This window comes from Scardinius erythrophthalmus (genome assembly GCF_964197995.2).
Source record: "Scardinius erythrophthalmus genome assembly, chromosome: 20".
Classification (NCBI taxonomy): Eukaryota; Metazoa; Chordata; class Actinopteri; order Cypriniformes; family Leuciscidae; genus Scardinius; species Scardinius erythrophthalmus.
The window spans coordinates 526242-542463 of NC_138240.1; the positions used below are offsets into that span (position 1 = coordinate 526242).

General features: G+C 36.4%; 1 protein-coding gene across 9 annotated transcripts in view; it reads left to right on the forward strand.

Moving 5' to 3' along the window:
• The window catches only part of snx2 (sorting nexin 2), an 18297-nt gene extending 3391 nt beyond the window's left edge, over positions 1 to 14906 (forward strand). For 3 of the 9 annotated variants that reach the window (XM_081348863.1, XM_081348862.1, XM_081348864.1), the window contains exons 3-15: positions 521 to 663; positions 1734 to 1803; positions 2834 to 2877; positions 2989 to 3130; positions 3202 to 3280; positions 4456 to 4531; positions 5981 to 6094; positions 7512 to 7605; positions 9045 to 9250; positions 10924 to 11067; positions 12861 to 12941; positions 13027 to 13098; positions 14203 to 14901. In XM_081348863.1, the coding sequence (XP_081204989.1) occupies positions 521 to 663; positions 1734 to 1803; positions 2834 to 2877; positions 2989 to 3130; positions 3202 to 3280; positions 4456 to 4531; positions 5981 to 6094; positions 7512 to 7605; positions 9045 to 9250; positions 10924 to 11067; positions 12861 to 12941; positions 13027 to 13098; positions 14203 to 14253 (1316 nt within the window). In that variant the 3' untranslated portion in view covers positions 14254 to 14901. Of the gene's footprint in view, positions 1 to 520; positions 664 to 1733; positions 1804 to 2833; positions 2878 to 2988; positions 3131 to 3201; positions 3281 to 4455; positions 4532 to 5980; positions 6095 to 7511; positions 7606 to 9044; positions 9251 to 10923; positions 11068 to 12860; positions 12942 to 13026; positions 13099 to 13201; positions 13238 to 14202 lie in introns of all 9 variants that reach the window. The other 6 variants (XM_081348860.1, XM_081348857.1, XM_081348859.1 and 3 more) reach the window with 5 other exon arrangements.
• Positions 14907 to 16222: the final 1316 nt, after the last annotated feature.

The window sequence follows — 16222 nt, forward strand, 5'->3', positions numbered from 1 at the left end:
CCCGCCTTACAATCATCAGCCAATCAAGGTGGTCACCTCAGTCAAGCTCATGCATGAGTAATGACGTCATCCATAGCAACGAATGACGTCATCCATAGCAACTCGCTCTTAGTTTAGAAGTTGTCATTTTTCTTGACTAAGAGTAGGTCTGAAAGGCGTTGTGAATAACTTTGTGAATCTTCTAGTGTGATTTAGGAGCACTCCTAGTGGTGAGATAAAATGCTTCGTGAATACGGCCCCAGAAGAGACTCTCAGAAACGTTAAAAATATCTTACAGAACTCCAACTTTTGAATTGAACTTTTCCGATTCTTCAAACATTGTTACTTTTGAATGTTCTCTGAACGTTTTCTATGATTGATGTATAAATAATGTTTTTGTTCTAACGTTTTGAGAACATCATTAAAGATCAGATAACTTTGATAATGATAATGTAACTGTACGAGCGTTGATAGATTATAGTAGACCATAGATTTTGATAGATTAACTGTGGCGTGACGTTTGTGTTCTTCTTCTCCTCAGAGGCGACGGAGGAGGTTTCTCTGGACAGTCCCGAGCGTCAGCCGATCCTGTCCGACGGCCCGTCTCCCGCCATCACTCCGGTGACGCCCACCGTTGCACTGGACCCGCGGGTGTCCGAGGCGTTCGCCCGCTCTCCGGACCAGGTGACGCTCAGTGAGCCCGCATGACCCCACCGTGACCCCGCATGACCCCGCCGTGACCCCTCATGACCCCGCTGTGACCCCTCATGAGCCAACCGTGACCCTGCCATGACCCCCGCATGACCCCGCCGTGACCCCTCATGAGCCCACCGTGACCCTGCCATGACCCCCGCATGACCCCGCCGTGACCCCTCATGAGCCAACCGTGACCCCGGCCTTGATTCCCGCATGACCCCGCCGTGACCCCTCATGAGCCCACCTTGACCCCACATGAGCTTGCTGTGACCCTGCTGTGACCCCACATGCGTTTGTTATGTCCCCGCCATGACCCCACTATGACCCTGCATGACCCCGCCATGACCCCGACGTGACCCCTCATGAGCCCACCGTGACCCCTCATGACCCCGCCACGATCCCGCTGTGATCCTGCCGTGACCCCTCTATGACTCCGCATGACCCTGCATGACCCCGACGTGACCCCTCATGAGCCCACCGTGACCCCTCATGACGCCGACGTGACCCCTCATGAGCCCACCGTGACCCCTCATGAGCCCACCGTGACCCCTCATGAGCCCACCGTGACCCCTCATGACGCCGCCGTGACCCCTCATGACCCCGCCATGATCCTGCCGTGACCCCACTATGACTCCGCATGACCCCGACGTGACCCCTCATGAGCCCACCGTGACCCCTCATGACGCCGCCGTGACCCCTCATGACCCCGCCATGATCCTGCCGTGACCCCACTATGACTCCGCATGACCCCGCCGTGACCCATCATGACGCCGACGTGACCCCTCATGAGCTTGCTGTGACCCCACCATGACCCCCGCATGACCCCGCCGTGACCCCACTAGGGTTGCAAAATTTCCAGAAATTTTGGAAACTTTTCAGGATTATTTGGAAATTTTCAGTTTTTGATATTCACTTTTAGAAAGTTTCTGGAAATTTACCAGAAATATTCAGCCCCTTTGCAACCCTAGACCCCACTATGACCCTGCATGACCCCGCCGTGACCCCCATGAGCTCGTCTGGTCTCACCACTGTCTCACACGACCTCTTCTGCCCTGCAGGATGAAGATGACGAGGAGAACAGGGACGCGTTTGACGTCCAGATATCGGTGTCGGACCCGGAGAAAGTTGGTAAGGAGCTTTCGTGATGATGGCGCTCGAGCGCTCGCTGTAAGATCAAGAGACCTGGACAATAAATCAAACTCATGAATGTAAAACTACAGTCTTCATTTAGAAACACTGAAGCCTTAAACATGTTTATTTCCAATCTAACGTCGACAATCTGATAAAACACAAATGTTTTAAATGCACTCTAAAACACTGTGTTAAAGACAGCCCAGTGTAGGGCCGAACACATGTGGGGTTCATTTACCCAGCAGCCGATTGGGTCGTTTATCTAACCCAGCATACTGGGTGCATTCATTTTTACTACAGTAATAGTTTGTTTTTCATGTTTACAGATTAACTTAAATCCTCTAAACTTAAAAAAAATAATACTCCACACCATCACTGGTTTGCATGATAATTCCTTTATTATTTTGATCATATTTTACAGTATAGCATATTTTCTATAGTTTTGAATATATATTGCATACGTTTAAGTTCATTTAACAAATATTAGAAGTAAAAATGAAACATTTAGAAGTAATTCAAGTGTAACACAAAAACGACCCAAACTTTGTGTTGTTACGCCTGACCCAGGAGCTGGGTAACCCAGACACTGAGTGAATAACCCAAACAATTTACCCAGAAGACTCAACCCAGGATTTGGGAAGAAACAATAACATACATTTTAGAGTGTGTGCGTATATACAGTCAAACCAAGAATTATTTCTTATTTCTAATTAGTTACTCTTTAATTGCTAATGCTCTTTTTACACACAGACTGAACACAGTGAAGCATTGCTTGGTGGTTGGTTGAGCTAAACTGGTATTATCTAATTGTGTAGTTAAATTTACCAGCTGACAGATATTCAACATAATTCATGTGTGAGACAGTCTAACAGAAGGACAGACAAAACCAGTCAAATATCCACTGAGTTCTGCTCATATTTTATCACCATTCTAGTCTAAACTATAGCGAATAAACTGATAATGTGAGAAATGTTGAAGACGTCTGAATAAATGAGTGTTTGACTGTAAATATATGTTTGTTTTCCAGGCGACGGCATGAACGCGTACATGGTGTATAAAGTGTCGACGAAGGTGAGCAAGGCCTCTGGATTCTCATCTGAGATGATCTGGATCTGCGGTGACTCTGAATCCTGTGTGTGTGTGTGTGTGTGTGTGTGTGTGTGTCTGTGTGTGTGTGTGTAGACCAGCCTGTCCATATTCAGCAGAGACCAGGTGTCCGTCAAGAGGCGCTTCAGTGATTTTCTGGGTTTGCACAGTAAATTAGCCTCCAAGTACATGCACATCGGCTACATCGTGCCTCCTGCTCCAGAGAAGAGCATTGTGGGTAAGTTTTGCACGGGGCGTTCACCGATGATCACAGAAGTGTCGTGATGTTCACATCCGTGTGTGTTTCAGGGATGACGAAGGTCAAAGTGGGAAAAGAGGACACGTCATCGGCCGAGTTTGTAGAGAAAAGAAGATCTGCGTTGGAAAGGTATTTCTAAGAATTAAAACATTAACATTAAAATAAATATTTTAGAAGAATATTTTAATGAATTAGATACATTCAAAAATAATATTGAAAAATGAATGCAAATAAATCTGCAATAGAAGGGTATTTAAAAAATGTAATACATAAATCTTAAAATAAATATTTTTATATTTTTTAATGAATAATAATTAATTAAATTAAATAGGTAAATTAAATAAAATAAATAAAATAAATGTAAATGTATTAAAATGAATCATATTTAATCTGCTTTGGAAAGGTGTATCAAAGAAATATTATAAAATATTTTTTTTATGAATGTATTTATTGAAATATGTTGTAAATGTAAAAAATAAATGTATTGAATTAATATATATAAATTAATATTATAAACTATTATAGAAATTATACATTAACAAATTATTATAAATATATATTAACATTTTTTATGAATTTAAAAATCAATTAGAATTAATAAAAATAAATCTGCTTTAGAGACGTATTTCAAATAATTAATAAATACGTATTTTTATAATTATTTATAAAATATTTAATAATAATTATTAACAAAATTTAACTAACTAAACTAAGTATTATTACTACTAATAAAATAATTAATGAATTAATACAAAATATTTTATTAATAATAATAAAAAATATTAATATGAATTAATTAAAATTAAATGAGTTCATTAATTACATATTTTTAATGAATATTAATAATCTAAAATGAATAATGTAATGATGTTTTTAATGAATAATAATTGGTTAAATGTTAAAGTCAGAGGTCACATGTTCAGAGGTCACATGTTCAGTCTTCATTAATTCTCTGATTGTAAGGCGTGGAGTTTCGCAGTGAATCTCTGCGTCTCGTTTTCACTGTTTTTCCTGTATTTCAAAGATCACTCGTGTTCGGTGTTTTGTGGCTAAAAGGTTGAGCAAGAAGTATTAGATAAATAATTACGCTTGAGCTCGGGAGGTTTGCTGCTGTCAGCTCCTCTGCGATGCGCGGCTGGTTTTGCACAAACTGATGAATCGAATAGAAATTACAGTTCAGTGAAGCGCTGACATTTCTATGGCCTTTTTATCAGGCCGTGGACTGACGTGAAGGTCAGCGGTGTGTGTGTTGAAGAACTGGTGCTGATGGACGTGTGTGTGTGTGTGTGTGTGTGTGTGTGCAGGTATCTGATGAGGACCGTCAAACACCCGGTGTTGCTCAAAGACCCGGACGTCCTGCAGTTCCTGGAGAGTTCAGAGGTAAAACTCCAGATCCCCATGAGCCTCTGCCTCTCCAGGCCTTCACTGGCTCTCTCTTGCTAAAGTGTATATAAATATATAGAGCCGCGCACACCCGAGTCCGCTGTCGTGCTGGGGGGGAAATAACCATAAATACTAGGAAATATAAAGTCCTCGGCACACTACTTGAGTTTTCAAAATCACAAAACTATTTTGACACGCAATATTTCGGTCGAGTTTGTAGAGAAAAGAAGATCTAGTTTTGAAAGATATTTAAAAAAATATATTTTAATTAATAATAATTCATTAAAATAAATAAATAAATATATAAAACTAATTAATAATGACATCTGCTTTGGTTTGCTGTTGTAACTGTAATGGACCAGTGTTGTTTATTCTATCTGTCCCTATACACATAAAACATAAAATAAAATAAATAAATAAAGGTATTTCAAATAATGAATACACACATATTTGAATAGAATATTTGTAATTAATAATAACTCATTAAAATAAATACAAAATGAATCTGCTCTGAAAATGATTATTAACATGAGTATTCATTTATTAATAAGATAAATATTATAATGTATTTTTAGAAATATTTTTAGAAATATTAATTTATTGAAATAAGTAAATCAAAAAATAAAATGTCCAAGGCATTTCAAAGAATTAATAAAAAATATTTTTAATTAATAATATTGAACTAAATTAAATAAATAAATAAATAAATAATCTGCTTTGGAAAGGTATTTCAAAGAATAATAAATAAATATTAAAATAACTATTTTAACAAAATATGTTTAATTAGTAATATTGAACTAAATTAAATAAATAAATAATCTGCTTTGGAAAAGTGTTTCAAAGAATTGATTGAGTAATAAATGTATTAATAAAATAAATAAATATTACAATATATTCAAATAAAAAATCATAACAATTAATTAAAATAAATAAATAAATATGCTTGTTAAAGCTATCTCAAATGATTAATAAATAAATATCAAAATATTGTTAATTCATAATATTGAACTAAAGTAAATAAGTTAGATTAATAAAAATAAATCTGCTTTTGAAATTTTAGCATTTTTACGAATTACCATATTTAGAGGCGTGGCTGTTATTAATTATTACTAAGAGCTGATTACTCATAACTCTGACTGTATGAAGGTCGATGTGTGTGTGACTCGAGCGGTGTGCAGGATTAATGTGTGTGTAGCTTACACTCTTTACTCTGGTACACAGAGAAGTGTGTGTATTGAAGTGTGTGTATAATGGAAGACTCGTAAAGCGCGATTGAAAGCTATTTTTGCGCGCGGCCCTCTGAGAGTTTTCCAGGGTGAAACGTATTAAATTGGACCAGCATTGAAATGTATAGGACTGGAGAAAATCCCGGTGCGCTGGGAAACGCTTCCCGTGGGATCGGATCTGTTAACCGGTTTGTTTGCCCTTATTTGTCATGTTCTGCAGCTGCCGCGAGCGGTTAGCACACAGGCGCTGAGCGGCGCGGGAATATTGAGGATGGTAAACAAGGCGGCCGACGCTGTCAACAAAATGACAATCAAGATGAATGAATCGGATGCGGTAAGAGTCTGATTTCTGGACTTGAATAATGAGACGAATTAATGAGCTGCTCTCTGGCTTGAGACGTGTGTGTGTGTGTGTGTGTGTGTGTGTAAGAGAGAGAGAGAGGTCATGTGACGTGTCTGTGCTCTTTATACACTGACTGCACTGTTTAATGTTTACAGTGTTGCAAATGTAGAGTTAAATACAGAAATGCACTGACATTTCACATATTGCATTTCAAATTGAATATTGCTACCCATAAATACAGCTTAGTTTCGAGGAAAACTGTAAGAGCTGTAAAAATAAACAAATACAATAATTAACTGGAATCAAATAAATAAGAACATTTATTCAAATAAATTTAATATAAACTTGTTTTATATAAAATATATGCATAAATAAATTGGATTCATATAAATAAGAAAATGTATTAAGATAAAATAATATACATTTGATTTGAATAAATAAATAAATTGTAATCAAATATGAAAATGTATTAAAATAAAATTAAAATAAATTCGATTTAAGTACAATTGTAATCTAATAATAAAATGCAATAAAATAAAACAACATACATTTGATTTAAATAAATACATTTTGATCAAATAAGAAAATGTTTTAAAATATATAAATTTAATTAAAATAAATTGTAATCAAATAAGAAAATGTAATAAAACAAAATAATATAAAATAATATAAATTTTATTTAAATGAATAAATAAATAAATAAATAGGATTAAAATAAACAAGAAAATGTATTGAAATAAAATAATATACATTTCATTTAAATAAATATATGAAGAAATAAATTGGATTCGATGTGTGTTGTGAAAAGCGCTTTACAAATAAATGTGAATCGAATTGAATTCAAATAAATAAAATAGATAAAATAATAAAAAATTTGATTAAAATAAATAAATTGTAATCAAATAAGAAAATCTATTAAAATAAAATGAATATAAATTTAATTTAAATAAATAAATTGTAGCCTAATAAGAAAGTGTATTCAAATAAAATAACATGCAGTACATTTGATTTAAATACATTGTAATCAAATAAGAAAAAGTATTAAAATAAAATAAATATAAATTAATTAATTAAAATAAATAAATAGATAGGATTAAAATAATCAAATAATAAATAATCAAATAATATACACTTGATTTTGTAATCAAATAAGAATATTTATTAAAATAAAATTATAATGTATATACATTTGATTTAAATAAATACATCTTACAGTAAAGTACTATAGTGAGTAGAAAAAATTGAGTACTGTAACATAATAGAAACTAAATATGTTGAAAGGTTGGTTTTTGCCAGTGTAAACGGGGTGTGTACAGCGTGGGGATGGGGAGGCTGTGAAAGGCTCGTTCTGTCATGAGTTCTCCTGAAGCGTTTGTGTGTTTGTGTGTTTGTGTGTTTGTGGACGCAGTGGTTTGAGGAGAAGCAGCAGCAGTTCGAGAACCTGGACGTCCAGCTCAGAAAGCTTCACGCGAGTGTGGAGTCGCTGGTGTGTCACCGGAAGGGTGAGAGAAGGACGCTTTATCAGTGATAGTAATGATCCTACACACAGCCAGGAGTTCGGGAAACTACGGCTTTAATGTTTGTGAAAGAGAAATGTTTCTTGAGCATCAAATCATCATATTAGAATGATTTCAATTCAGTTCATGTTTATTTGTACAGCGCTTTCACAATACACATCGTTTCAAAGCAGCTTTACAGATGAGTCTACATTACAGTTTACAGTGATCTGATGTCAGAGGAGACTGTCTGAGTTATGCATTTCAGAAGTTAACTCAAAATGTATTAATTTAAACAATGTAATAATTTAATGCAGAAACAATGAGCTCACAGAAGTAATGAATACATGCTTGTTAACAAATGATTATGACATTTAGAAAAATGTAGCATTGGTGCGTGTTGATTTCTGAAGGATCATGTGACACTGAAGACTGGAGTAATGATGCTGAACATTCAGCTTTGATCACAGGAATAAATTACACTTTACTGTATATTCACATAGAAAACAGAGGATTTACATTATAATAATATTTCACTATTTTTACTGTATTTTTGATCAAATAAATGCAGCTTTGGTGAGCAGAAGAGACTCTTTCAGAAACATTAATGATCATAATTATCCCAGACGTTAGATCAGTAGTTTATACACTTGATTTGATTTGATTTATTAGACAAAGAAAGTAGTGAAATACACTCGTTTGTCAAGGATAACGCGATCAAGTTAAAAACTTATTTCCATTTTGTCCTTGATGTGAAGCTCAAACTTCACTCACACTGACAGGTTACTCTGGCATCGCATACTATTATAAATACAAAGCTACAATTTTTCACATTTACAAATTTCACAATCACAATTAAACATCCACACGATACACTAATACTAAAACAACCTATCTCTAATAACCAACTTTTAACATTCGCACTAAAACTAACCATATGTGACCCTGGACCACCAAACCGGTCACATGGGTCAATTTATCTGAAACTGACATTTATTGATCATCTGAAAGCTGAATGAATAATCTTTCCATTGATGTATGATTTGTTAGGATAGGACAATATTTGGACGAGATAAAACTATTGAAAATCTGGAATCTGAATCTGAAAAATCGAAACATTGAGAAAATCTCCTTTAAAGTTGTTCATTTATGTTGGCGATTGTGCAGCATTCACTCACAAAAATACATGTTTTATATATTTACGGTAGGAAATTGACAAAATATCTTCATGGAACATGATCTTTACTTGATATCCTAATGATTTTTGGCATAAAGGAAAATGGATAATTTTGACCCATACATGTATTGTTGGCTATTGCCACAGATAAACCCGTGCGACTCGAGACTGGTGACGTGATCCAGGGTCACATATTAGAAATACTTTTGATATCCAGAGGCAACGAACTATAGTGTGATCTCGGTGTCTCCGTGATGTTGGTCCGCAGAGCTGTCGGTGAACACGGTCTCGTTCGCGAAGAGCTCGGCGATGCTGGGAAACTCGGAGGACCACACGGCTCTGTCGCGAGCGCTGTCTCAGCTGGCCGAGGTGGAGGAGAAGATCGACACGCTGCACCAGGATCAGGCCTGCAACGACTTCTTCATGTTCTCCGAGCTGCTGGGAGATTACGTGCGGCTCATCACCGCCGTCAAGGTGAGCGCAGAGACGCCGCAGTTATTAAACTACTTCATCATACAGCAGGGGTCGTACACGCGGCTTAAAGGGATAGTCCACACAAAAATTTACATTAGCCCAATTTTGGATGATGGACAGATGCACTTTTATGATGAATAGATGCACTTTTATGATGGATAGATGCACTTTTATGATGGACAGATGCACTTTTATGATGGACAGATGCACTTATGATGGATAAATGCACTTTTATGATGGATAGATGCACTTTTATGATGGACAGATGCACTTTTATGATGGACAGATGCACTTTTATGATGGACAGATGCACTTTTATGATGGATAGATGCACTTTTATGATGGACAGATGCACTTTTATGATGGATAGATGCACTTTTATGATGGATAGATGCACTTTTATGATGGACAGATGCACTTTTATGATGGACAGATGCACTTATGATGGATAGATGCACTTTTATGATGGATAGATGCACTTTTATGATGGATAGATGCACTTTTATCATGGATAGATGCACTTTTATGATGGACAGATGCACTTTTATGATGGATAGATGCACTTTTATGATGGATAGATGCACTTTTATGATGGACAGATGCACTTTTATGATGGACAGATGCACTTTTATCATGGATAGATGCACTTTTATGATGGACAGATGCACTTTTATGATGGACAGATGCACTTTTATGATGGATAGATGCACTTTTATCATGGATAGATGCACTTTTATCATGGATAGATGCACTTTTATGATGGATAGATGCACTTTTATGATGGATAGATGCACTTTTATGATGATAGATGCACTTTTATCATGGACAGATGCACTTTTATGATGGATAGATGTACTTTTATGATGGACTGATGCACTTTTATGATGGACAGATGCACTTTTATGATGGACAGATGCACTTTTATGATGGACAGATGCACTTTTATCATGGACAGATGCACTTTTATCATGGACAGATGCACTTTTATGATGGACAGATGCACTTTTATGATGGACAGATGCACTTTTATCATGGATAGATGCACTTTTATGATGGACAGATGCACTTTTATGATGGACAGATGCACTTTTATCATGGATAGATGCACTTTTATCATGGACAGATGCACTTTTATCATGGACAGATGCACTTTTATGATGGACAGATGCACTTTTATGATGGACAGATGCACTTTTATCATGGATAGATGCACTTTTATGGACTTCAAAACAGAAACTGCCATTCACTCTCATTATAAAGCTCTCATTACCAGGACATTTTTAATATAACTTTGATTGTATTCGTCTGAAAGAAGAATGTCATATACACCTAGGATGACTTCAGGGTGAATAAATCATGGGGTAATTTTCATTTCTGGGTGAACTATCCCTTTAAAGTGCTTGAAGTGCTTGAATTTGACTTTTTCAAATGTAAGTCCTGTAAAACCCTTGAAAACAGCCATTATGTGCGGCTCATCACCGCGTCAAAGTGAGTGTAGAGATAAACAAGATCCGGAGTTATTTCAGTTATTAAACTACTTCTTGCATCATATAGTGGCATACAGATGTAAAATCACTCATTCAGGGTTTGGACAGGGTGCTTAAAGTGCTTGAAGTTTGTTTGGCGTCTGGTTTGTCTCACGGCTGGTCATGTGACGTGTCATGTGTCTGCAGGGCGTGTTCGACCAGCGAATGAAAACATGGGGCAAATGGCAGGAGGCGGAGATGATGCTTCAGCGGAAGAGAGAAGCCGAAGCCAAACTACAGTACGCCAACAAACCCGACAAACTCCAGCAGGCCAAAGACGAGATCAAGGAGGTACAAACAGAAATATGACACGACTCTCATGGATTCATATTATTCGTCCCAATTCACACACTTATGCACTGACATTTTTATTTATGCACAAAAAACAAAATAAAAGTTCAGAAAACTATCAGCAAAAAGCCTGTCAAAATAAAAGTTTGGCTTAACTTGAAGAAATTGTGACAGAGATATTTTACTATTGTTTATTACATTGTTCCTCTCACAGTAGTAATAACAACAATAATAATACATTTTTATAATGAAGGTAATATCATTCAACCAAATTATTAATTTACAAAGTATAGTACTTACAAAGTCTGTTGTACAGCACCTTATTTGACAAATAAGAATATTTTGTTGTAAATTTGATAAATAGATTTGTGAATTATTTTTTTATATTTTAAATTTTATTAGATGCTATTTTTAATGATTAATTAATAAATTGTATTGCTCATTTGCATATTCATAGAACCGCGTATGCTAAATAAGGCAAGGTTGTCGAGTTACATTCAAGATATTTTAAGATTTTTTTTTTACATATGTCATTTTGGTGATCAAAGATGAGTTTTAAAGGATAAAATTATTGACTACGGGGGGATTTTAAATTTTTTTAAATGAATTTAAAAGTCAAAAATAAGTTGGAAAAGAGTCATTTTCGGTTTCGGTTTTTTAATTGATATTTCGGACATTTTGTAGAATGAATAGTGCAAATATTGTGTTGAAAATTCCAGTAAGAAAGAGTTCAGAGTATGATGCACGTAATTAACAACAAAAGAAGTCTGGAATGTTGCAGCTTTAATTACGTAGCCAAAGTGGTTATTAAATAACTGGATGACAAGATAACCTTTTAAACCTCACACACTACATAGAGCATAAAGTGTCATTTCAAGGGTTCAAAGGTCTTTTATTGTCATTCCATACACATTTTTACACGAAGGAACGAAATTAAGTAATAAGATCCCGGTCAAAACACAAGATGAAAACATTAATAAAAAAAAACATTAGAAACTAGGGTGTATGTCTAAGCAGCTTCATAAATAAATAGCATAATAGCAATAAAAAAAACTAGAATAGACAATTTAAGAATAAAAACAGTGCAATAATTAGTAATTAATTAGGACATACCTAGTCAAATATTAATGCACATAAAATGTCTAAATAATACTGTTAAACAAAACATCAAAATTCTATTATTGCACCTATTATTGCTGTATATTTGAGACACAGCTTGAGTTTGTGAGCAGCGCCGGGGATGATGGGAACTATCCCGCATGTTTATTTCCCTTCGGTTCATTCATATCTCGACTGTTTCCTCAAACCACCGACAGCTGCAAGAGTTCATGACAGTTATTGATTCTTTTAAGCATGAAACATTTTCAGCCTCTTTAATTTCTGCATTTCCCCCGTCACGCCCCACGAAGGAGATCGAGGAGGTAGGACTGTGGCTTTGCTTTTATTTGCTGTCTTCATCATCACGCCTGCTCTTTGACACTCTTCATGACACTTATCTTTGCATTATGCAGATCAAAGCCTAATTATGGATTCATCAGACGCTCACGACACGCTTACAGATACACTACATCTCTCACTTTAACAGCTGAGTTGTGTGTTTAATGTGTATTGGCTGATGTCCTGTGTTGTTTATCTGTAGTTGTTAATGCAGGATTCATTATAGATCATCACTCGCATCCCATAAATGATAATCATGCGCTCACTAGATCTGACGTGACTTTGTTTATTCTGCTTGAGATGGACCGTTTTCCAGCTCTTATTCCTAAAGTGTGTGTGTGTGTGTGTGTGTGCAGTGGGAAGGTAAAGTGCAGCAGGGTGAAAGAGATTTTGAGCAGATCTCTAAAATCATCCGGCGAGAGGTTGGAAGATTCGAGGTGAGTTCAGCTGTCAGTGTGTGTTTGCTCTCGCCGTTAAAACCAAACGCTTGTTTCTCTGACGAGTGTCTTTTTCTCCTCACAGAAAGACAGAGTGAAGGATTTCAAAGTCGTCATCGTTAAATATCTGGAGTCACTAGTTCACACACAACAGCAGGTGCGTGTTCATCCCTCGAGCGGTGCTGGAAATACTGCGTATAAATCTCTCCATCAACAAATACTGGATTCAATCTTTTTATCAGCTCATTTTCTTTCATTAGCCAAACCTGTGCTGATTGACTGAATGAGCAAAGGCAGTGAGTTTTAGCCCAATGAAACAACACTAACTGCATTCTTGCACTGTCCTGACCAGACGCGACCTTTTCCATGTTAATCAGAGTTTTTGTCTTAACTAGCCGCGACGGTCATACGCGGCGATTCGATTTTAGAAACGGTTGTATTTCTGTGATGCCGTGGCTGAAACAATAACATACAAAGTGTGACAATGATAATATCAGCTACTAATTATGTGCTTTATTTAATGTTAAATCTAATGTGAGTTTGAAGATCATTTTGCGTGACCTTTATAGCTTCTTCTGATTGGCTGATTTTTTTTTTATGCTATGGTTGCGAGTGCAGTGCGCTTGCAGAGAGACTCCGCCCACACGCTCTTCTGATTGGCTGATTTTTTTTTATGATTTGGTTGCGAGTGCAGTGCGCTTGCAGAGAGACTCCGCCCACGCGCTCTTCTGATTGGCTGTGACTTTTGATTTATTTTCGTCACATCTCAGAAAACTGCTTGTCGCTGGAGTTTTACCGCGTCACGTCTGGTTAAGACACAGTTTTAGAATAAAAGTTCAGTGTGGTTCTAATATATTGAACTCTAGGGTTCTTAAATAGCCCTTTATGCCAAAAAGGTTCTATATAAGTAAAAATGATTGCATAATACTTTCATGTTCAATGGGTTATTTCAATTCTTTCTAGTGATAAAGTATGTTTATGAGCTGCTTAATTCATGAAAGTTAATCAGAATAGAATTAATTAAAGAAAATAATTAATTAATTAAAGCTATATCCTGAAAATATTCCCATGATGGAACTCCTGATATACATATAGAACCTTTTGTAGGATTTTCGGTGTAAAGTAAATCCTCTCTGTGTTAAAGCGACCTAAACGCATCATGAGGGGTTAATGGTCAACCAATCAGAGTAAAGAATCGTGTTCTCCTGATCAGATGCCATGGAAAAGTTCATGTGTTGTTTCTCTTGTCTCTGTCTTTCAGCTAATAAAGTATTGGGAGGCGTTCTTACCTGAAGCCAAAGCGATCGCGTAATCGGACGACTCTCGGCTCATCTTCTTCTTTATTCTCCAGTAATGATCCTGCAAGAAAAGCTGCACAGACTTAATTCAACTCTAATGATAGCACTACAATAATAAAAAGCATCTCAATCTCTTCATCCTTTGTTTGGTGTGTAAAGATCACCGCTGTCGTTCTTCACTCAGATGATCCCGAGGTTCGGATGAATGTGGCGTTAGGCAATGATCCGGCAGGGGAAGGCCTTCTGTTCGCTGTTCTCCGTCGTCTCGTATGTACAGATGAAGCATTATTCTCTTGATCAGTATTTAAGAGTATCAATAATAATCGCTGAGGCTTTCGGCAGCTCGTGCACTCTGGACTCTGCTGCTCGCGTCCACGATATACATATGTATATTTTTTTATTTTGCTTTGTAGCCTGAAATTTTGGAACGTTTCAGTTGATTCATTGTAACAGATTTTTTAATCACAAGTATTTTTTACTCTACATTCCTGTGCAACAATATCTGAACCTTAATAAAGGAATGAATCTGTATCAGAACTCGACGTCATGTTTTTGGCTATAGTGAATATTCGGTTTTCTAGTTCTGCTCTAAAATGTTTTTTTTATATGAAAGCTTGTTTCTTTCACAGAACAAAAAATAAACAAGGCAATTGTGAAGTTTTATCTCAAAATTCAACTTTATATTTCACAATTTTCACTTTTTTTCTCACTATTGCAAGTTTACTACATTCAGGTGTTTTCTCGCAATTGCGAGTTTATATCCCACAATTCAGATGTTTTCTCGCAATTGTGAGTTTATATCCCACAATTCGGGCGTTTTCTCGCAATTGCGAGTTTATATCCCACAATTCAGCCGTTTTCTTTCAATTGCAAGTTTATATCCCACAATTCAGACGTTTTCTTTCAATTGCAAGTTTATATCCCACAAATCAGGTGTTTTCTCGCAATTGCGAGTTTATATCCCACAATTCGGGCGTTTTCTCGCAATTGCGAGTTTATATCCCACAATTCGGGCGTTTTCTCGCAATTGTGAGTTTATATCCCACAATTCAGGTGTTTTCTCGCAATTGTGAGTTTATATCCCACAATTCAGGTGTTTTCTCGCAATTGTGAGTTTATATCCCACAATTCGGGCGTTTTCTCGCAATTGAGAGTTTATATCCCATAATTCAGGTGTTTTCTCGCAATTGTGAGTTTATATCCCACAATTCGGGCGTTTTCTCGCAATTGCGAGTTTATATCCCACAATTCGGGCGTTTTCTCGCAATTGCAAGTTTATATCCCACAATTCAGGCGTTTTCTTGCAATTGAGAGTTTATATCCCACAATTCAGGTGTTTTCTCGCAATTGTGAGTTTATATCCCACAATTCAGGTGTTTTCTCGCAATTGTGAGTTTATATCCCACAATTCGGGTGTTTTCTCGCAATTGCGAGTTTATATCCCACAATTCAGACGTTTTCTTTCAATTGCAAGTTTATATCCCACAATTCTGATGTTTTCTCGCAATTGCAAGTGTATATTTCCAACAGTTCCGAAGTTTTCTCGCAATTGAGAGTTTATATCCCACAATTCGGGTGTTTTCTCGCAATTGCGAGTTTATATCCCACAATTCAGACGTTTTCTTTCAATTGCAAGTTTATATCCCACAATTCTGATGTTTTCTCGCAATTGCAAATGTATATTTCCAACAGTTCCGAAGTTTTCTCGCAATTGAGAGTTTATATCCCACAATTCGGACGTTTTCTCTCAATTGTGAGTTTATATCCCACAATTCGGACGTTTTCTCTCAATTGTGAGTTTATATCCCACAATTCAGACGTTTTCTTTCAATTTGCAAGTTTATATCCCACAATTCAGGTGTTTTCTCGCAATTGTGAGTTTATATCCCACAATTCGGGCGTTTTCTCGCAATTGTGAGTTTATATCCCACAATTCAGGTGTTTTCTCGCAATTGTGAGTTTATATCCCACAATTCAGGTGTT